Below are 23,379 nucleotides of genomic sequence, written 5' to 3' on the forward strand. Positions count from 1 at the left end.
CTGCAGCTGCATAAATCACGCTTTAAATTAATTAAATAAATCATCATAAATTGTAAATTTGATAGCTTAACTATTTTTATATTTATTTTGATAGCACCTGTACCTGGATGTGTTGCTGTATGTGGTTAAATGAATTTTAAAAAATGTTGAAAACATAAAAGGTTGATTCAGTAGTTCAGCGCAGTTAGACCCAAAATGGCACCATGTTCGGAGTTGACGTCACTCTCCAGTCAAGGCCCTCACCCCGCGCCCCTCCTGCCTCTTCCGCCTGCATTCGACCTGCACCCAGATGGGTGGGTCGTTGCCCTGAGTGTGGATCAGTAAAGTTATGTGATTGGTTGAAAAAATGTTACATTTGACATTTATATGTGGTGACTGCTCGCGTTGTATATCTGAACCGGTATGTGTAAAACGGTGTCCCAGAGGAGATGTGAAGCTATCAAATAGACCGAGAACATGGCCATGAGACATACCTCTAAAACAACAACCCCTAAAATGATGAATTTTATGTTAGAGTTTACAGTGAGCAAATGGTCTGTATGTGTATGTTTGTTGTTATCTTGTAATTCTCCAAATTAAATTGACATGTAATAAGGATGAACTGATCAAATATTGATTATCTTTGAACAGTTGATCAATCCAAAAAACCCTAAAAAAAAAAAAAAAAAAACTTTTTTCCAAAGCCTAGGTCACCCATGTTTGCCCATTTTATTATTCGCTGCATTTTACATGCATAGGCTTTTCCAAATTTTTATTTTGTACACATGAATCAGCTCCATTGGACTGTCACCCTGCTCCCCACATTGAGGGCCACTGAACAACAAATCATTCATACCCCATCGCTCAGACACTCCTCAGTACTGTTTATGAGCTTGACTCTGGTTTAAGGTTTAAGATAGGTTAAACCTGTCTTCTGGACAATGTCACATGATCTTTTAAACCTTGTTGCTTTGAATAGTAATGAAGTGCATTTATAGCACCTCACACTCACTACCACACCACTGGCTCTTTGGTAGCAACAAACACAAGGAAAAAGAAATAACTTAAGAGTTATTCCAATAACAGTTGCTCGTTGAAGTACGAGGTCTGTTAGAAAAGTATCCGACCCTATTATTTTTTTCAAAAACCATATGGATTTGAATCACGTGTGATTACATCAGACATGCTTGAACCCTCGTGGGCATGCGAGTTTTTTCACGCCTGTCGGTTATGTCATTCGCCTGTGGGCAGTCTTTGAGTGAGGAGTGGCTCACCCTCTCGTTGATTTTTTTCATTGTTTAGGAATGGCTCAGAGACTGCTGCTTTGCTGCTGTAAGGCACAACTGAGTGGACACCATTCGATAAATTCAGCTGGTTTTCGGTAAAAATTTTAACGGCTGATGAGAGATTTTGGTCTGGTAGTGTCGCTTTAAGGACATCCCACGGTGCCTGACGGCGATCTGCGCTTCGAGGTTGCAGCATCTCGCAGTTTCAAGTTGAAAACTTCCACATTACAGGCTCTGTTGACCCAGTAAGTCGTCAGAGAACAGAGAACTTTCAGAAGAAGTCGGCATGAGGAGTTTATTTGGACATTCCATTGTTAACGGACATTTTGTAATGAAAGAACGCGCGGGCAGAGTCGCATGTCGGGCTGGACCCGAGCGCGGGGGGTCGCGACAGGAAAAACACCTCCGTTGGAAACCTTAACGGGCAAGTTGGAACATGCCCAAGCTGTTAAACAATTTCTCAGTTACTCACTTGTTGAAAGCCATCAAAAGCCGCCTGACTTTTACAAATGGTTTTCAACACGGAGGTGTTTTTCCTGTCGCGGCGCACACAGATTCGCCGAGTCGTCACGGAAACGACTCGACGAATTTGTGCGCATGTCTTTCATTAAAAAATGTCCTTAAACAGTGGAATGTCCGCATAAAGTCCTCATGCCGGCCTCTTCTGAATCTTCTCTGTTCTCTCACGACGTCCTGGGTGAATTAAGCCTTAAATTAGGATGTTTTCAGGTCAAAACAGGCCGACGACGGCGCCTAGAAGCGCTGCAGGACGTCCCGCTCCGTGGGAAGTCCTTACAGCGACAGAAACACCCCATAATCTCTCATCAGCCGTTAAACTTTTCACAGAAAACCAGCAAAATTTCTCGAATAGTGTCCACTCGGATATTCCTCACAGGTCCAGAAAAAATTTTGATAAAGCAACGCGCGCCGTCTCGAGCAGCGTGTGAAACAAAGGAATTCAGCCGAGAGGGCTGAACCACATCTCACTCAAGCCCTGCCCACAGGGAAATGACGTCACCGACACGCGTGAAAAAACTCATGCATGCGCACGAGGGTTCAAGCGTGATTGGTGTAATCGCACGTCATTCAAATCCATATAGTTAAAAAAAAATAAAAGTGTCGGTTTCTTATCTAATAGACCTCGTATTGTATGACTTGATGGAAAACTTGAAAACATTCTCCGGCACCACATGTGGGTTTGAACTGCTGGTCCAACTAAACACAATGACACCTTAACCTCTGGTGAAATCAGGTTGGGTCGGAGAGTATAGCAAGTGTAGAAAGTAACAATTACATACAAATGTGTTCGTTCTGAATTTGAACATCAATTTAATTGATGCTACAAGTCATTGCTGTCAATCTGGTTTCAACAACAGTTTTAATGTTGAAATATTTTACACATTAGTGATAGAACTGTTTTTCTGTGGGAACCTATTTATTTTTTATATTCACAGTAAGCTATTTATGGCAAATTAAAAAATAAAAACTTCTGACATAAAAGTGTAACTACAGGAACCTGAGTGATAAATTCAACATTGCATAAATTCATGATGTAACTGATTGAACTTGAGAAAATCTCAGATCACAGTTTATTGAATAATTATTTTCCTCAAAGTAGTTTGAATGAAAAAAGCATACAGACTAGCGGTATGGAGACATTAAATTAATCAGTCATGTGATCTGCCTGATTTTAACGCTGCTTGCTGCCGACAGACAACCATCATACTTAACATAACTCTAACTGGCTGATCTTTTCTTAAACTGACAGTGAACAACCCGTTCTTAAGTCACTCACAATCAGATTCATTGATTAAATTTTGTTTTGAATTTAACCTTAAAACAACTATTAAGCCATAAAGAAATACACAAAATGCCAGTTTAAACTCTGTTTATTACCAACGGTCAGAAGATCATGCAGCACTGTGTTGTTTATGGACCATGTACAACTACACTTAATACTCCTCCCCTTCTTCCTCTCCTTCACCCTCAATGGAGTCAACACCAACCTCCTCGTAATCCTTCTCCAGAGCAGCCATGTCCTCTCTGGCCTCAGAGAACTCTCCCTCCTCCATACCTTCACCTACATACCAGTGGACAAAGGCGCGCTTAGCATACATCAGGTCAAACTTGTGGTCCAGACGAGCCCAGGCCTCTGCAATAGCGGTGGTGTTGCTCAGCATGCACACAGCCCTCTGGACCTTGGCCAGGTCTCCACCAGGAACCACAGTGGGCGGCTGGTAGTTGATGCCAACCTTGAAACCAGTGGGGCACCAGTCCACAAACTGGATGGTGCGCTTGGTCTTGATGGTGGCAATGGCAGCATTTACATCTTTGGGCACCACATCACCACGGAAGAGCAGGCAGCAGGCCATGTACTTGCCGTGGCGAGGGTCACATTTCACCATCTGATTGGCTGGTTCAAAGCAGGCGTTGGTAATTTCGGCCACTGAGAGCTGCTCGTGGTAAGCCTTCTCAGCGGAGATGACTGGGGCGTAGGTGGCCAGAGGGAAATGGATACGGGGATATGGCACCAAGTTGGTCTGGAACTCTGTCAGATCAACATTGAGGGCACCATCGAATCGAAGGGAAGCAGTGATGGAGGACACAATCTGACTGATCAACCTGTTCAGGTTGGTGTAAGTAGGACGCTCGATATCGAGGTTCCTACGGCAGATATCGTAGATGGCCTCGTTATCCACCATGAAGGCACAGTCTGAGTGTTCCAGGGTGGTGTGGGTGGTCAGGATGGAGTTGTAGGGCTCCACCACGGCAGTGGACACCTGGGGAGCTGGGTAGATGGAGAATTCCAGCTTGGACTTCTTGCCGTAGTCTACAGAGAGACGCTCCATCAACAGGGAGGTGAAACCAGAGCCAGTGCCACCTCCAAAACTGTGGAAAACCAGGAAGCCCTGAAGACCGGTGCACTGGTCAGCCTGAGGGCAGAAAGATGATGTTCAACTGTGTGAAACATATTCATTTGTCAAATAGTAATTTTCTCTTGTTTACACACCAGTTTGCGGATCCTGTCCAGCACCAGGTCGATGATCTCTTTGCCAATGGTGTAGTGTCCACGGGCGTAGTTGTTGGCAGCGTCCTCCTTACCAGTGATCAGCTGTTCTGGGTGGAACAGCTGGCGATAGGTCCCAGTGCGGACTTCATCTGAGGAGACAAAACTGTTGTTCAGATGCTGCATTTCAAATGTTTCCTGAAACACATATTGGTAAAAACCGATGAGACGAACCGATGACGGTGGGCTCCAAGTCCACAAAGACGGCCCTGGGGACGTGCTTTCCAGCTCCAGTCTCACTGAAGAAGGTGTTGAAGGAATCGTCTCCTCCTCCAAGAGTCTTGTCACTGGGCATCTGTCCATCAGGCTGGATCCCGTGTTCCAGGCAGTAAAGCTCCCAGCATGCATTGCCAATCTGGACACCAGCCTGACCAACGTGGATGGAGATACACTCACGCTGTGGAAAGAAAGATAAAAAAAAAAAATCACTACTCAGTTTGTTTTTCATCGACAAGTAAATGAACATAAACAGATGCAGGTGCGCCCCCTGTCGGTCATCAGCAGACACTGCATGAGGAGGCGTCTGACTGCTCCTCAACCCACAGACAACAAAAACCAGGCTGCGGCCCCACAGACACACACTCCACGATTCCATCAAATTCTTTGTCCTGTGCGTTTTAATCCACATTTGTTAACATTAATTCAACACCAGACTGACTGATTTACGTGTTTATAGGCGCGCGCACACAGTCAGTGTGGAATATTCCACTGGCGCGCGCACACTGAAGCACAATGATAGCTGACGAAAAAAAAAAAAAAATCCACGCAGTCACACCCACTGATGAGTGGACACGCGGGTGTTCTTTAATAATCCACATCTGAAATCATATATTGTTTCAAACAGCTGCAAAATGACACATTCACAGATGAAAGCAAAACGTTAACTGCAATTAATTAAAAATGAATTCTGCTTTCTGACGTCTCCATCAGATCCCGGCTGCCTCCCTGCGTCCAGACACAATGCGCACATTTCAAAAAGATGGATTATGACTTATGGAGTCATTACATTTAAAAACAAGATGGTGGTTTTGAAAAGCTTCCGTTTTATTCATTATTAATGTTTTAAGCACATTTTTTTAAGCTTAAAACAAAATGCTGTAATTATTATTTTTACATCGTCATTAAATGTTCAGACACAAGAAAACAAATATTCCGATCTTACCATGTTATCCTCTCAGGTTGACTGTATAAATGAGAGAAGATGACAAAAGGAACAAATGTCCTTTTTGCAGACGGCTTTGTGACGTCGCGTGTGGAACACAGAGGGCTCGAGGCAACAACTGGTGCGAGGGGGCGGCGCGCGCACATTTATACCGGCGCTCCCAGTACTACTGCGATAATATTACTACTATAATACTACATTACTGCTGTGACACCATTACCACTGTAATACAACACTAACTACTGCAGTACTACTGTAATACTACTGTAATTGATGCTGTGATATGACTTACTACTGCAACACAATTGCTACTGTCATACTATTACTACTGTGATTCTATTACCACTGTAATACTGTTATTTCTGAGATACTATTACTACGATTGTAATATATTACTGCAGTGATACTGTCACTGCTGTAATACTATATTATTGCTGTGATGCTGTTGCCACTATACTATATTACTACTGTGATACTTCTACTCTAATACTATATTACTACTGTGATACTATCACGACTGTAATGCTGTTGCTACTGATTTATGTGTTTATAGGTGCGCGCACCATCAGTGTGGAATATTCCACTGGCGCACGCACACTGAAGCACAATGACAGCTATGTACTATTACTACTGCAATATCATATTACTACTGTATTGCTATTTCTACTATAGTACTATTACTACTGTAATACCATATTACTGCTGATACTATTACTACTGTAATGCTAATGCTACTGTTGTACTATTACTACTGTACTGCTATATCACTACTGTAATACTGTTACTACTGTAATACTATATTACAACTGATACTACTGTAATACTATATAATACTATATTGCTACTCTAATACTATTGGTACTGTTATACTATTACTATTGTAATACTATATTACTATTGTGATACATTCTGCTACTATTGCTACTGTAATACTATATTTCAGCTTTTAGGCTCCTCTCCTGTGGAACCAGCTCCCAATTCAGATCAGGGAGACAGACACCCTCTCTACTTTTAAGATTAGGCTTAAAACTTTCCTTTTTGCTAAAGCTTATAGTTAGGGCTGGATCAGGTGACCCTGAACCATCCCTTAGTTATGCTGCTATAGACGTAGACTGCTGGGGGGTTCCCATGATGCACTGTTTCTTTCTCTTTTTGCTCTATATGCACCACTCTGCATTTAATCATTAGTGATCGATCTCTGCTCCCCTCCACAGCATGTCTTTTTCCTGGTTCTCTCCCTCAGCCCCAACCAGTCCCAGCAGAAGACTGCCCCTCCCTGAGCCTGGTTCTGCTGGAGGTTTCTTCCTGTTAAAAGGGAGTTTTTCCTTCCCACTGTAGCTAAGTGCTTGCTCACAGGGGGTCGTTTTGACGGTTGGGGTTTTACATAATTATTGTATGGCCTTGCCTTACAATATAAAGTGCCTTGGGGCAACTGTTTGTTGTGATTTGGCGCTATATAAAAAAATTGATTGATTGATTGATTGATCCTTGAAATTCCATGAAATGTATTAGGCATATGTTTTAACATGTTATTTTGTTGTATGTTTTACATGGAATTTCTAAATCAGTCAGTCAAATCCTCACTCCTCTCCTCCTCCTGCTGTGATACTATTGTTACTGTAATACTATTACTACTGTGATACTATATTACTGCTGTCATACTTACTATGGAATACCATATTACTACTGTAATACTGTTGCTACTGTAATATATTACTACTGTGATACTACTGTAATACTGCATTACTACTGTAATACCGTTACTCCTGTAATACTATATTACTGCTGTGATACTTGCTACTGTAATACTATATTCCGACTGTGATACTATTGCTACTATAATACTGTAACATGAATGAGTGAAGCTCTTCTGGATCTAATTTAGGTCCTTCAGACTTTTTTTCAGTAAATGCTTTTGGGGAGCATAACCATGGCTAAAAAACTTAAGCCCCCCCCCCCCCCCCCCCTTAACACCATGCCACTTTAAGCATTTTTGTAGATGTAAATTCATCTTAAATCTTTTCAGCTAGTTAGTTGACAGTAGGGCTGCACAATATGGCCAAATTAGCCAAATGTTCAGGTCTTCTTTCTAAGAAAAACCTGTTCTACACCACTCCATCAGGAAGCTGTATTTTAACTTGAAATTTGTAGTTGTAGAGATTTGCTATCAGTTTGAGTTTAAGGAAGATCATTTTAGAAATTAGAAAACGGCCGTTTACTCACCAATATAACTAGGAGTCCGTGGTTCAGATGTGTTGTTCAACTTCAAATCGCACACACTTTTCTTCTTTTACTAAGGTGGATTAGAACTTTTTTGTGGAACACAGTGCCAACTACTGTACAGGAGGGACCTAGCAGTCAATATGTGTCACCGATTTCAAAATGGCTCTTTTCAACCAGACGTGCGGTGCCGCGACATGTCAATCATCTGGGTGGCACCTGGGGTGTCCAATCAAATTTCAGGGGAGTGCAGTACAACCTAGAGTGCCTTGATAGAGAGAGTGGCGTCAACTCAGAACATGGCGCCATTTTTGGTTCAACTGTGCTGAACTACATTTTTTAAAATCATTTAACCACATACAGCAACACATCCAGGTACAGGTGCTATCAAAATAAATATAAAAATAGTTAAGATATCAAATTTACATAAATTTAGAATTTATGATGATTTATTTAATTAATTTAAAGCCTGCTGCAGCTGCTGCTCTTTAACTCAGTGTCATGCAATGACATGCGTGACAGTTTTGCAGTTCTCCGTCTCTGGATTATGCTTTATTATGGACTAATTTGACCCTCAACAAGCTTTTCTTTCTACAATCATCACCTCCAAATCAAAGGTAAGATGAACAGTTTCCTCTTTTACCGACTTACAGTAGTGTTCAGAATAATAGTAGTGCTATGTGACTAAAAAGATTAATCCAGGTTTTGAGTATATTTTTTGTTACATGGGAAACAAGGTACCAGTAGATTCTCACAAATCCAACAAGACAAAGCATTCATGATATGCACACTCTTAAGGCTATGAAATTGGGCTATTACAACCCCTGGCAAAAATTATGGAATCACCGGCCTCGGAGGATGTTCATTCAGTTGTTTAATTTTGTAGAAAAAAAAAAGCAGATCACAGACATGACACAAAACTAAAGTCATTTCAAATGGCAACTTTCTGGCTTTAAGAAACACTATAAGAAATCAGGAAAAAAAAATTGTGGCAGTCAGTAACGGTTACTTTTTTAGACCAAGTAGAGGGAAAAAATATGGAATCACTCAATTCTGAGGAATAAATTATGGAATCATGAAAAACAAAAGAACGCTCCAACACATCACTAGTATTTTGTTGCACCACCGCTGGCTTTTATAACAGCTTGCAGTCTCTGAGGCATGGACTTAACGAGTGACAAACAGTACTCTTCATCAATCTGGCTCCAACTTTCTCTGATTGCTGTTGCCAGATCAGCTTTGCAGGTTGGAGCCTTGTCATGGACCATTTTCTTCAACTTCCACCAAAGATTTTCAATTGGATTAAGATCCGGACTATTTGCAAGCCATGACATTGACCCTATGTGTCTTTTTTCAAGGAATGTTTTCACAGTTTTTGCTCTATGGCAAGATGCATTATCATCTTGAAAAATGATTTCATCATCCCCAAACATCCTTTCAATTGATGGGATAAGAAAAGTGTCCAAAATATCAACATAAACTTGTGCATTTATTGATGATGTAATGACAGCCATCTCCCCAGTGCCTTTACCTGACATGCAGCCCCATATCATCAATGACTGTGGAAATTTACATGTTCTCTTCAGGCAGTCATCTTTATAAATCTCATTGGAACGGCACCAAACAAAAGTTCCAGCATCATCACCTTGCCCAATGCAGATTTGAGATTCATCACTGAATATGACTTTCATCCAGTCATCCACAGTCCATGATTGCTTTTCCTTAGCCCATTGTAACCTTGTTTTTTTTTTTTGTTTAGGTGTTAATGATGGCTTTCGTTGAACTTTTCTGTATGTAAATCCCATTTCCTTTAGGCGGTTTCTTACAGTTCGGTCACAGACGTTGACTCCAGTTTCCTCCCATTCGTTCCTTATTTGTTTTGTTGTGCATTTTCGATTTTTGAGACATATTGCGTTAAGTTTTCTGTCTTGACACTTTGGGGTGATTCTTAGACTACGGGCACTTATGTCCTTTGATCATATTGTATGAAAAACAGAAAAAGGGGAAATTTCACACTTTTATAGTTATCTTTACAATGAAAGTGTGTTAAGAAATTTGTCCTAGTAGTCTATGATGACTTTTTCACCTTTTTTCAGCATCATTATATGCAAATATTGCTGTTTTGTGCTTGTCCCACACCCAGACCTTTGATCTTCATTGATAAAAATGAATGGTAAAGAAACGTTTTTTCTAATGTTTTAAAATATCTCTGAATAAAATATCAGTAAAATAATCAAAACATAATTGGGGTATTCAATGTCATACAACTGGTGTGATTTTTTTAAACAAAATGTAGTTGTCCCACACTATTGCCGTAATTTCCACCACAACACTGTAATGTCCCTTTAAACAGTTTGTATGAAAGATTGTTTGGGTAGTTTCTGTGGAGATAAACAGTGACATCAGAGCACATGTATATAGCGCCAAATCACAACAAACAGTTGCCCCAAGGTGCTTTATGTTGTAAGGCAATGGTGTGGTGGAAATTACATTTACAAGGCCAATAGTGCCTGTAGTTAAAGAATCACCCTTTGATGTCTTCCTTGGTCTACCAGTATGTTTGCCTTTAACAACCTTCCCATGTTGTTTGTATTTGGTCCAGAGTTTAGACACAGGTGACTGTGAACAACCAACATCTTTTGCAACATTGCGTGATGATTTACCCTCTTTTAAGAGTTTGATAATCCTCTCCTTTGTTTCAATTGACATCTCTCGTGTTGGAGCCATGATTCATGTCAGTCCACTTGGTGCAACAGCTCTCCAAGGTGTGATCACTCCCTTTTAGATGCAGACTAACGAGCAGATCTGATTTGATGCAGGTGTTAGTTTTGGGGATGAAAATTTACAGGGTGATTCCATAATTTATTCCTCAGAATTGAGTGAGTCCATATTTTTTTCCCTCTGCTTGGTCTCAAAAAGTAACCGTTACTGACTGCCACAATTTTTTTTCTTGATTTCTTATAGTGTTTCTTAAAGCCAAAAAGTTGCCATTTGAAATTACTTTAGTTTTGTGTCATGTCTGTGATCTGCTTTTTTCTACAAAATTAAACAACTGAATGAACATCCTCCGAGGCCGCTGATTCCATAATTTTTGCCAGGAGTTGTAATAGTAGCATCTGCTGTTGACGCCTAAACTATTATGTTCAAACTGCTTTTTTAGCAATCCTGTGAATCACGAAACTAGTATTTAGTTGTATAACCGCAGTTTTTCATGATTTCTTCACATCTGCGAGGCATTAATTTTGTTGGTTTGGAACCATGATTTTGCTCGTTTACTAGTGTGCTTGGGGCCATTGTCTTGTTGAAACACCCATTTCAAGGGCATGTCCTCTTCAGCATAAGGCAACATGACCTCTTCAAGTATTTTGACATCCAAACTGATCCATGATACCTGGTATGCAATATATAGGCCCAACACCATAGTAGGAGAAACATGCCCATATCACGATGCTTGCACCACCATGCTTCACTGTCTTCACTGTGAACTGTGGCTTGAATTCAGAGTTTGGGGGTCGTCTCACAAACTGTCTGCGGCCCTTGGACCCAAAAAGAACAATTTTACTCTCATCAGTCCACAAAATATTCCTCCATTTCTCTTTAGGCCAGTTGATGTGTTCTTTGGCAAATTGTAACCTCTTCTGCACGTCTTTTATTTAACAGAGGGACTTTGTGGGGGATTCTTGCAAATAAATTAGCTTCACACAGGCATCTTCTAACTGTCACAGCACTTACAGGTAACTCCAGACTGTCTTTGATCATCCTGGAGCTGATCAATGGGTGAGCCTTTGCCATTCTGGTTGTTCTTCTATCCATTTTGATGGTTGTTTTCCATTTTCTTCCACATGTCTCTGTTTTTTTTTTTTTTTTTTTTGTCCATTTTAAAGCATTGGAGATCATTGTAGATGAACAGCCTATAATTTTTTGCACCTGCATATAGGTTTTCCGCTCTCCAATCAACTTTTTAATCAAATTACGCTGTTCTTCTGAACAATGTCTTGAACGTCCCATTTTCCTCAGGCTTTCAAAGAGAAAAGCATGTTCAACAGGTGCTGGCTTCATCGTTAAATAGGCGACACCTGATTCACACCTGTTTGTTCCACAAAATTGACGAACTCACTGACTGAATGCCACACTACTATTATCGTGAACACCCCCTTTTCTACTTTTTTTTTACTAATAGCCCAATTTCATAGCCTTAAGAGTGTGTATATCATGAATTCTTGGTCTTGTTGGATTTGTGAGAATCTACTGAATCTACTGGTACCTTGTTTCCCATGTAACAATAAGAAATACGAGGGCTGTCAATAAAGTAACGGTCCTTTTTATTTTTTCAAAAACTATATGGATTTCATTCATATGTTTTTACGTCAGACATGCTTGAACCCTCGTGCGCATGCGTGAGTTTTTCCACACCTGTCGGTGACGTCATTCGCCTGTGAGCACTCCTTGTGGGAGGAGTCGTCCAGCCCCTCGTCGGAATTCCTTTGTCTGAGAAGTTGCTGAGAGACTGGCGCGTTGTTTGATCAAAATTTTTTCTAAACCTGTGAGACACATCGAAGTGGACACGTTTCGAAAAATTAAGCTGGTTTTCAGTGAAAATTTTAACGGCTGATGAGAGATTTTGAGGTGATTCTGTCACTTTAAGGACTTCCCACGGTGCGAGACGTCGTGCAGCACTCTCAGCCGCCGTCGTCAGCCTGTTCAAGCTGAAAACCTCCACATTTCAGGCTCTATTGATCCAGGACGTCGTGAGAGAACAGAGAAGTTTCAGAAGAAGTCGGTTTCAGCATTTTATCCGGATATTCCACTGTTAAAGGAGATTTTTTTAATGAAAGACGTGCAGACGGGTCCGCGCGTCGGGACGCAGCCGCCGCGACGCTCCGCCACAGGAAAAACACCTCTGTTGAAAGCCTTAAGGACAAGTTGGAACATGTCCTGCCTGTTAAACAATTTCTCATATACTCACTCCACTGAAAGCCATCAAAAGCTGCCTGGATTTTACAAATGGTTATCAACACGGAGGTGTTTTTCCTGTGCCGCCGCACCACGTCGGCTGCGTCCCGACACGCGGATCCGTCCGCACATCTTTCATTAAAAAATCTCCTTTAACAGTGGAATATCCGGATGAAATGCTGAAACTGACTTCTTCTGAAACTTCTCTGTTCTGTCATGACGTCCTGGATCAATAGAGCCTGAAATGTGGAGGTTTTCAGCTTGAAACAGACTGACGACGGCGGCTGAGAGCGCTGAGTGACGTCTCGCACCGTGGGAAGTCCTTAAAGCGACAGAATCACCTCAAAATCTCTCATCAGCCGTTAAAATTTTCACTGAAAACCAGCTTAATTTTTCGAACCGTTTCCACTTCGATGTGTCTCACAGGTTTAGAAAAGTTTTTGATCAAACAACGGGCCAGTCTCTCAGCAACTTCTCAGACAAAGGAATTCCGACGAGGGGCTGGACGACTCCTCCCACAAGGAGTGCTCACAGGCGAATGACGTCACCGACAGGCGTGGAAAAACTCACGCATGCGCACGAGGGTTCAAGCATGTCTGACGTAAAAACATATGAATGAAATCCATATAGTTTTTGAAAAAAATAAAAAGGACCTTTACTTTATTGACAGCCCTCGTATACTCAAAACCTGGATTAATCTTTTTAGTCACATAGCACTGCTACTGTATTATTCTGAACACTACTGTAAGTGCTGTAAATGTGCAGACGTTTCTGATCCATTTATCAGCGTGCAAGCTATAAAAACTGTTATAATATGATGGTAGACGAAGGAGTAAAAGAAGAAAAGTGTCAAATCACAGCCTTTTGTCTTTGATTTAACAGCTGCACGTCAGGCTGAGGGTCAAAGTCTGAACACGGTTTGAAAAAACAAACAGTAGGACTTTTAATCACAGAAATGATTCCTCTCCCACTTTCCACGAATCAGCGAGTGTCAGAGCTGAACTTTAATTTGTACCTCTGCAGACTGTTCAGGGTTTTTAATGGAAATACACTGCGATTGGACGGGACATTTTTATCAGATGTGAGCAAAAAATCCGCTGTAGAAAATCAGTTATATACAGTGTTTATTACATGGAAAACAATACAAAAACTTTGGGACTTTTTGTCCTGTGTGTGTGTGACTGTGAATATCTGGCTTATATGATAACGATTTAGGTGAGTTTTACTGTATATGGGACTGAACAATAAATTTACCTTTCAAAGCTTTGATGATGAAGTCGGCTTCCATCCCACATGGCTGACTTTTTCTTCTGTTTGGATCTGAAGGGAATCTGTACATCTTGAAACCCTTGTTGTGTCTATTTGGGCATCCAAATGCACAGCAACCCGTCATTTTCAGTGAATAAATAAATAGAATATCTGGATTTACATGTTGACACATTAACAGCAAACGCTATTTTGAACCCAAGATGGCACCATGAGTCACACGACTGATTTTTTTTTACTCATCATGTTGCCGCTCTCTCTAATCAACGCACTCTATTACAATCCAGCTACACCCATGCCAGGAAGTGTTCAACATTTGCCATTTCCTGTTTCACTGTAGAATCAAAATTGAGCACTTCCTGTTTCAGTCTCAACTTGCCACTGAATTCCCGCGAGATCCAATGAGATCTCATTTATTGTCAAACCAGGAAGTGTTCAACATTTGACTTTTTTAAAAAATTATTTAATGAGACAAACAAAGTTACACAGAAACTTTTCAGAGGATTAAATACAACAGAAAAAAAAACAACATACCAAAGAACAGGTTAATTTAAAAACTCAGATCAAAAGTGTGGGGGAGAATTATTAAAAACACTTTATCAATTGTGAAGAAATACAAATGTTTCTTTCACCAAAACATCAAATCTAGGCTTTCATCTCAAATGTGCTTTCTGTCACATTGTAGCTGAACTATCAGGTCTTCTTTTTAAGAAAATCCTCCTCTACACCACTTCATCAGGAAGCTGGATTTTATATTTTTAATTAATTTATATCAAGTTGTAGAGGTTTGCTTTCAGTTTGAGTTTAAGGAAGATAACCTTAGATTTATTTATCTAAAGTTGTATAACTCGTGTGTCACTCAGACAGCAAAATTAAGAGGTTATTTAATCAGCAGCTGCCTACTTCTTTAAAAATCACCGGAGAAACACATATATATAAGGCAACCCTGAATTAAAGGAGAAATGCCACTTTTAACAACCTGGACCTCATTTCTGGCATAAATATTGTCGTTTACTCACCAATATAACTTTGGTGTCATTTTTAGTCCATGGTTCAAATGATGTGTTCAGTTCAAATCTAAGGCAAACATTTTTTTCTTCAACTAAGGTGGATTAGAACTTTTTGTGATACACAGCACTAACTACTGGACAGGTGGAACCTAGCAGTCAATGTGACTCACTGATTTCAAAATGCAGCTCTTTTCAACCAGATGTGTGGTGCTGTGACATGTCAATCATCTCTGTCCAATCAGATTTCAGGGGAGTCCAGCGCAACGCTGGCCTCCGCTCTAGCTCCACCCATTCCAGGAAGTGTTTGACATTTGACATTTCCCGTTTCACTGTGGACTCCAAATTTGGCACTTCCTTTTTCAGTGTGAACTTGACACTGAGTTCCTGCGAGATTCCATGAGATGTCATCTGTCAATCCAGGAAGTGTTTGACATTTGACATTTCCTGTTTCACTGTGGACCCCAAATTTGGCACTTCCTGTTTCAGTGTGAACTTGACACTGAGTTCCTGCGAGATTCCATAAGAAGTCATCTGTCAATCCAGGAAATGTTTGACATTTGACATTTCCCGTTTCACTGTGGACTCAAAATTTGGCACTTCCTGTTTGGGACTCTCTGTACCATGAGCGAACGTCATGCCGCTGCCCATCGCTTTACTTGTATTACTACAGTAATTGCTACTGTAATACTATATTGCGACTGTAATAATAGTAGTAGTTCTACATGTTGACCATATGTTTCCACAGCAAACACTTGGTGGAGCTGCAGTAAGAAAAATGTTTGTCTCTTTCATTCTTTTTTGTGGTTAAAATGATGATTATTATGTGATGAGAAATGCTGCGTGTGTTTTTGTTGTCAAAATGCTGGAAGAAATTTGAAATTGATCACAACCTCTGAATAGAGGGATGTTTTAAACAAAGCTACTTTATTATGCAGGCACATGCTGAGAATAATATTTATTTGTATCATATTAAACTGTAGATCAGTGTAGTAGGCAGTTTAAGAAAATGTGTTTTGGTGTGTGTGTGTGTGATCTGCTGTTGGTTGGTGTCTCTCCCAGCGTCCATGTTGCTGAGGACAGCAGGCTGCCAGCTCTCCTCCCTCTTTGTCCTACATTCTCTGCAGTGACGTCATTCTGTGGGCTGATCACGTGATCTGTCTGCCTGCCTGTCTCCGTGCACTTTAGTTGGATTATGGGCTGTGCTTCCCTTATTTATTTATTTTTTTTAGGTTGTTTGTGCACTGATTAAGGTGTGGCTTCTGCATTTACAAGATGAGATGTTTGGATGAAAGCAGAATTGTACGTTTAACCCAAAGCTGGACAAAACTCCACTACAGATCAAATATCATGCACTGATATTTGTTTGAATCGTGCTCACAATACTCCCTTTATTCTGTGAGTATTGTGTTTATTCAGCAGGAAACTATGGATGTGTGATTTGCTGCAGGAGATGAAAGCACGGTAGCCTTCATGGCTCCCAGTGAGACCTTGGTGAACATTCTGTGCCCTGCACCTCCTCCTCCTCCTCTGCAGCAGCAGGGGAACGGGACGGTGCGAGCAGCTGCACAGCAAGCGGAGCAGAAAGAGAATAGAAACCCCAGAGATGGGAGTGGTCCTTGATGAAGTGAAACTGACCGCACTGCATCCTGCTCGGGGAATACGATCCCCAGCAATGTGATGAAGTATATTTCCAATCTGTCCCAGCAGAGTCTGCTCACTGGTTACAGTTAGAGACTATACAAACAACATCTCTGGGCCCTTGGGTCAAAACCGAAGGTTGTGTTATTCTGTGTCATCAAAGACAGACAAATTCCAGTTAGACAATTTTTTAAAAAAGGATTATATTTCAACAAATATTCACAATCATTTATCACATATTATTATTTATTTTGACAAATGCAGCACAATGAAAATATGCTGTTGATGGAAATGATGCAGCAGTTTTCTCTGTGTGCACCAGATCCTGTCGCACCTCAGAAACTAAGCAGATTAGATGCTGATTAGTACTTGGCTGGGAGACAGTAAGACCAGGAGCTGTGTGTGTTTCTTTGTGTAGAACTAGAGTTGCATCAGGGAGGGCATCAGGTGTAAAAGTGATGCAGATCTGTGTATGAACGGGGCCAGCCAGAAGTAACTTTTGATACAAATGGTATCATATTTTAATTAAAATGTGTAATATAATGAGAGCAAAGCCTTTGACCAAGCAGCGTTTTTTTGGTTTGATTGAAATACTGTCAAAATGTAAGATTCAATAGGGCAATATTATTTTAATAATTTTCTTCAGAGGTTGATGATTTCGTTAGAAAAGTGATGTTTATACAACAAAAGATATTTATTCTCCTGACTTATGTGGCACTGACAACATGTATAACATGTATTACATTGCAATTATAAATATACTGAGAGATATTTAATGACTCTACTCTTTTCTACTCTTCTATTTTACTCTTCCTTCTTAGATATTTAAATTTACCTTAGTATACTAGCATAGTTCCACCTTAGAACTGGAATATAATATATAAGATATACCTTACTGAATTTTCATAAAACAACATTTTAATTCAATGAAAGTAGATGCTATACAACATGGAAATATGCATTACAGGACCTCTAATTATAAATAAGCAACAAATTAGTAACAGTTCATATTATTTCTCTCTCTCTCTCTCTCTCCCTCTCTCTCTCTATGTATATGTATGTATGTACGAGGTCTGTCCATAAAGTAACAGTCCTTTTTATTTTTTTCAAAAACTATATGGATTTCATTCATATGTTTTTACGTCAGACATGCTTGAACACTTGTGCACATGCGTGAGTTTTTCCACGCCTGTCGGTGACGTCATTCGCCTGTGAGCACTCCTTGTGGAAGGAGTGATCCCGCCCCCTCGTCGGATTTTCATTGTCTGGAAATGGCGGAATGAAAAGGACTTTTTTCCATCAGAATTTTTTCAGAAGCTGTTAGAGACTGGCACCTGGAAACCATTCGAAAAATTTATCTGGCTTTCGGTGAAAATTTTACGGGCTTCACAGAGAATAAGGACTTTAACTACAGCTTTAAGGACCCCTTTAAGGACGGTCGGTGCACCGCGCTCAGAGCTGCGATGACGAGGCACAAACCACTGGATCATTTCTAAACGGATGGCTCTGTGGATACGAGACCGTCGTGTGCTCTTTCTCTGGTTATCACAAGAGCTGGACATCAGCCATTTTACTGGCAGATTTCACTTTTAACAAGAGATTTTGTCATGGAAAGCCGCGCGGAGGCTTCGCGCGTCACGACCGATTCGCTGATGAAGCGAGACAAAGGAACACCTCCGTTTTGGCATGTCAGAGGACAAGTTTGGACATGTCCAGCTCTCCACAAGTTCTCTTATACTCACTCGACTGGTAAGCACTGAAAGCCGAGATAGGCATGTCCCAACTTGTCCTCTAACACTCCGAAATTGAGGTGTTCCTTTGTCTCGCTTCCAAAGTGAATCGGTCGTGACGCGTGAAGCCTCCGCGTGGCTTTCCATGACAAAATCTCTTGTTAAAAGTGAAATCTGCCGGAAAATGGCTGATGTCCAGCTCTTGTGATAACCAGAGAAAGAACACACGATGGTCTCGTAACCACAGAGCGATCCATTTAGAAATGGTCCAGTGGTTTGTGCCTCGTCGTCGCAGCTCAGAGCGCGGCGCACCGACCGTCCTTAAAGGGGTCCTTAAAGCTGTAGTTAATGTCCTTATTCTCTGTGAAGCCCGTAAAATTTTCACCGAAAGCCAGATAAATTTTCGAATGGTTTCCAGGTGCCAGTCTCTAACAGCTTCTGAAAAAATTCTGATGGAAGAAAAGTCCTTTTCATTCTGCCATTTCCAGACAATGAAAATCCGACGATGGGGCGGGACCACTCCTTCCAAAGGCATGCTCACAGGCGAATGATGTCACCGACAGGCGTGGAAAAACTCACGCATGCGCACGAGGGTTCAAGCATGTCTGACGTAAAATCATATGAATGAAATCCATATAGTTTTTGAAAAAATAAAAAGGTACGTTACTTTATGGACAGACCTCGTGTGTATATATATATATATATATATATATATATATATATATATATATATATATATATATCATAGAAATTTGATTCTTTCTTCAAGATCTGTAATCAGTGTCACAAAAATAGATATTATTTTTGCCTAATTCACAGATTTGATTATAAATAACTAATTATCACTGAGCACTTTTAAAAAGCTGATCCATTAGGTAGTCAGTTTTTTGGATTCCTGGGATATTTCAACAAGACGTATGCAACATGGATAGAGTACTAACAGGGCTTTATATTGATTTTCAGATAAAAACATTACTTACCTGAAAATTTAATGTTGTTTGAAGTGACAGTGACTATGTGAAATGTATCGATTCTTGGCAGACGACAGCTTATGTAATTTGAAGAAAAGCTAGCAGAATTCTTTTCAAATCCTTTTAATGCCCCCTCGATCGGGTGAAAACAGGTAATCGTACAAGTCCAGAGGGTGGTTTCATTATTAGTCCATTTGTTATGTGCAGACGCGGGTTGAGGAGCGGACCTGCGTCTGACTGAACCCAGCGCTGAATAACCAGAAAGCGGTTCCAAAAACAAAACATTTATTTCCTTTTTGTGCAATAATTGTGTACAACATAAAAGTGTGGGTCCGTGTCACTACACTTTCCCAACAGGATTTCTCGGCCAATCGTCATGGATCCCGAGGGGCGTCAACCATCGAGTGAACCACCAATGGAAATGCAAGGGGTACAGGTGCCAGCAGGAGGCGTATTAGGTGAGCTGCAGCAAATCTTAACCGCCTTCACTGCTCGGTTGGACTTGGTAACCGAGCAGAACGTTATACTCAATCGGAGGATGGAGGCTCTCACCGCTCAGGTGGAAGCGCATGCGCAGGACGCTGCTGCAGCACCTCCTCCTGCTGACCGAGTGCCGAATGCAGACATTCCAGTGGTCGTTCAACGAACTCCCCCCCCCCCCCCCCCCCGTCCCCTGAAGCATACAAAAGCCCTCCAGAGCCGTACGGAGGTTGTGTCGAGACGTGCGCAGACTTCCTGATGCAGTGTTCGCTCGTCTTTGCACAGCGTCCCATCATGTACGCGTCAGATGCCAGCCGGGTGGCTTATGTTATAAACTTGCTTCGAGGAGAGGCACGTGCCTGGGCTACGGTGCTCTGGGAGCAGAATTCACGGCTCCTAACAACATATGCTGGATTTGTGCGGGAGTTCCAACAAGTGTTTGATCACCCCAATAGAGGCGAGACCGCTTCGAACGTGCTGTTGTCAATGAGACAGGGGCGTTGGAGTGCAGCAGAGTATGCAGTCGACTTCCGCATCGCGGCAGCGAGGTCCGGCTGGAATACTGTTGCACTCTGTGCCGCCTTCATAAACGGACTGTCTCCAGTCCTGAAGGAGCACCTGCTGGCTAAGGACGAGCCGCAGGATTTTGACGGGCTTATCGACCTGGTCATATGGTTAGACAACCGATTAGAAGAACATCGTCGGGAACGGGGCGAGGGGTGTGGCCGGGCACGAGCCGTCCCTCTTCCTTCTGGGTCCGAAAGGGTGCCGCCGTCCCCACGCTCCACAGCCAGAGAGCTCCGTGTGGCAACAGCTCCCCCTGCTGACGAAGCTATGGACACAAGCAGGACCATAGTAAAATCAAATAACAGACAACAGAGGCTGGCCCGCGGGGAGTGTTATTTCTGTGGCTCGAGTGAGCACCTACAGAAGAACTGCCCCAAGCGGTTAAAACTACAATGCCCGCCCTTAGAGACTGGGCTAAGGGTGGGCCATAACACTCACATGGGGAAACCCGTAAATCTGCACGCATCCCAGTCACGATCCTGAGTGGGGATCTAACCCTTCACGCCCCAGCACTGGTGGACACGGGGTCGGAAGGGAATCTGTTGGACAGCAGATGGGCAAGGGATGTTGGGCTCCCTGTAGTGGCCCTACCTTCACCATTGAAGGTACAGGCACTAGATGGCACCCTTCTCCCATTAATCACACACCAGACACAGCCCGTGACATTGGTTGTGTCTGGAAATCACAGGGAGGAGATTGTGTTTTATGTAACACCTTCTACCTCCCGAGTGATTTTGGGTTTTCCATGGATGGTAAAGCACAATCCCCGGATAGATTGGACGTCTGGGGTTATGACGCAGTGGAGCGAAACCTGCCACCGGCAGTGCTTAGGATCCTCGGTTCCACCCGGTGTGACAGCTAAGGTTCTAGTCCCCCCCAATCTGGCGGCTGTGCCAGCCGAGTACCACGACCTTGCTGACGTCTTCAGCAAGGATCTGGCACTCACGCTGCCCCCGCACCGTCTGTACGATTGTGCCATTGATTTGATCCCGGGCGTCGAGTACCCGTCCAGCAGGCTGTACAACCTCTCATGTCCGGAGTGCGAATAAATGGAGACCTACATCCGGGACTCTTTAGCTGCCGGGTTGATCCGGAACTCCACCTCCCCGATGGGTGCTGGTTTCTTTTTTGTGGGCAAGAAAGACGGCGGACGTCCATGCATTGACTACAGAGGGCTGAACGAAATCACGGTTCGCAACCGATACCCGTTACCTCTGTTAGATTCAGTGTTCATGCCCCTGCATTGAGCCCAAATTTCACCAAATTGGATCTTAGGAATGCGAATCACCTGGTTCGGATCCGGAAGGGAGACGAGTGGAAGACGGCATTTAACACCCCGTTAGGTCACTTTGAGTACCTGGTCATGCCGTTCGGCCTCACCAATGCGCCCGCTACGTTCCAAGCTTTGGTTAATGATGTCTTGCGGGACTTCCTGCATCCGGCCAAGGTTGCGGCGGTGAGAGATTGGCCCCAACCGACAAGCCGTAGGAACTGCAGCAGTTCCTCGGCTTTGCAAATTTCTACCGGAGGTTCATTAAGGGCTACATCCAGGTAGTTAGCCCCCTGACGGCCCTAACCTCCACTAAAGTCCCCTTCACCTGGTCGGATCGGTGCGAAGCCGCGTTTAGGGAGTTGAAACGCTGGTTCTCGACTGCACCAGTTCTGGTGCAGCCCGATCCCAATCGCCAGTTTATAGTTGAAGTGGATGCCTCTGACTCAGGGATAGGAGCCGTGCTGTCCCAGAGTGCGGAGTTCAACAAGGTTCTCCCTTCTTGTGCCTATTTTTCCCGCAGGTTGACCCCGGCTGAAAGGAACTATGACGTCAGCAATCGGGAACTTCTGGCGGTGAAAGAGACCCTTGAGGAGTGGAGACACCTGTTGGAGGGAGCTGTGGTACCTTTCACGGTTTTCACGGACCATCGGAACCTGGAGTACATCCAGACCGCTAAGTGTCTGAACCCCAGGCAAGCCCGTTGGTCATTGTTCTTCGGTCGGTTTGACTTCCAAATCACGTATCGCCCCGGGACCAAGAACCAACGGTCCGATGCACTGTCCCGGGTGAAGAACAGACTGTACGTCCCACCAGAGGCCAGAGCTGCAGTCTTGGACTTCTGTCATGGTTCCAAGCTCTCCTGCCACCCAGGGGTGCAAAGAACCGTAGCAGTTGTAGAAGAATTTTTAGGTCCATATTTGAACTGTGATGAACTATCAAATGTCCTGATCCGAACTGTATGTCCTCTGGTTGAACTAGCAGGTGTTCAACCCAAAAAAGGGCTCTATTAGTCATTTAGTCTGTCAGGGGCTTTCCAAGGCCTTTTAGGTGCTTTCCCGCAGGCCGCGTGCAGGGGCCTCAGGCCAGCTGCACGTGTGGTTGAGGCCACGTGCGGAGGGGGCCTCAGGCCAGCTGCACCTGTGGCTGAAGGTCTTTTAAAAAAATCAGTTGTAAATCCTTCATGTTTTAATGGGAGCGTTTGTCACATTGAAATAATGGCCTAACACCTGCTTAGGGTTCACTAGAAGACGCTTCCAATAGAAAACCATGTCTTGGGAATGAAATAAATAAAAAAGTCGAAGGAGGAGCGATGCCCGCGGGTCTCCAATAAATAGACGAGCGCGGTTGTCATATTCAGTCTCTCTAGAGGACTCAGTTTGTCTAAGCTTTGTGTCGAAGGCTTAAATAAACTTAAAAACTCTGTGCATTTTATCTTGCTTAAGGCTGAATTATTCTAAAGTGTTGTGTCCTCTTTCTAGCATATCACTTGCAATTAGTTTGTGTTATCTAAAAGACGACATCCTGAGAAGACCAAAAAGACGAGCCGCGACAGAACTTGGCGAGCCAGCTTCAGGAGGGTCCAGGGGCATTCCGGCAGCCTGGGGCAGTCCAGCTCATCCCTCCAGACCGTAAATAACAGTGATCACGACTAAAAGGTAAGCAGAAACCTTTTATAATTTCTGCACGATCTGGAGGAGTGAGTCGGGATTTCCGCCAAGTTGACAGGTGATATTTTTTAATTGCCTCTTACCCAAAAGAACCTGGACTAAGAAAATTG

General features: G+C 42.7%; 1 protein-coding gene across 3 annotated transcripts; it reads right to left on the reverse strand.

The window, feature by feature from the left end:
• Positions 1-3,136: 3,136 nt before the first annotated feature.
• On the reverse strand, positions 3,137-23,379 carry LOC117512073 (tubulin alpha-1B chain). Of its 3 annotated transcripts, XM_034172032.1 has the most exons (6): positions 23,369-23,379; positions 13,827-13,834; positions 7,606-7,607; positions 4,507-4,729; positions 4,276-4,424; positions 3,137-4,198 (listed from the first exon to the last, which is right to left on the reverse strand). In XM_034172032.1, coding segments are annotated over exons 2-6 (1,356 nt in total). In that variant the 5' UTR covers positions 13,828-13,834; positions 23,369-23,379; the 3' UTR covers positions 3,137-3,217. The 3 variants fall into 3 exon arrangements, with proteins under 3 accessions (XP_034027923.1, XP_034027921.1, XP_034027922.1); XM_034172030.1 differs by lacking the exons at positions 7,606-7,607; positions 13,827-13,834; positions 23,369-23,379 and adding exons at positions 8,980-8,985; positions 11,432-11,441; XM_034172031.1 differs by lacking the exons at positions 7,606-7,607; positions 13,827-13,834; positions 23,369-23,379 and adding an exon at positions 5,495-5,514.

Source organism: Thalassophryne amazonica, chromosome 6 (genome assembly GCF_902500255.1).
Source record: "Thalassophryne amazonica chromosome 6, fThaAma1.1, whole genome shotgun sequence".
NCBI lineage: Eukaryota > Metazoa > Chordata > Actinopteri > Batrachoidiformes > Batrachoididae > Thalassophryne > Thalassophryne amazonica.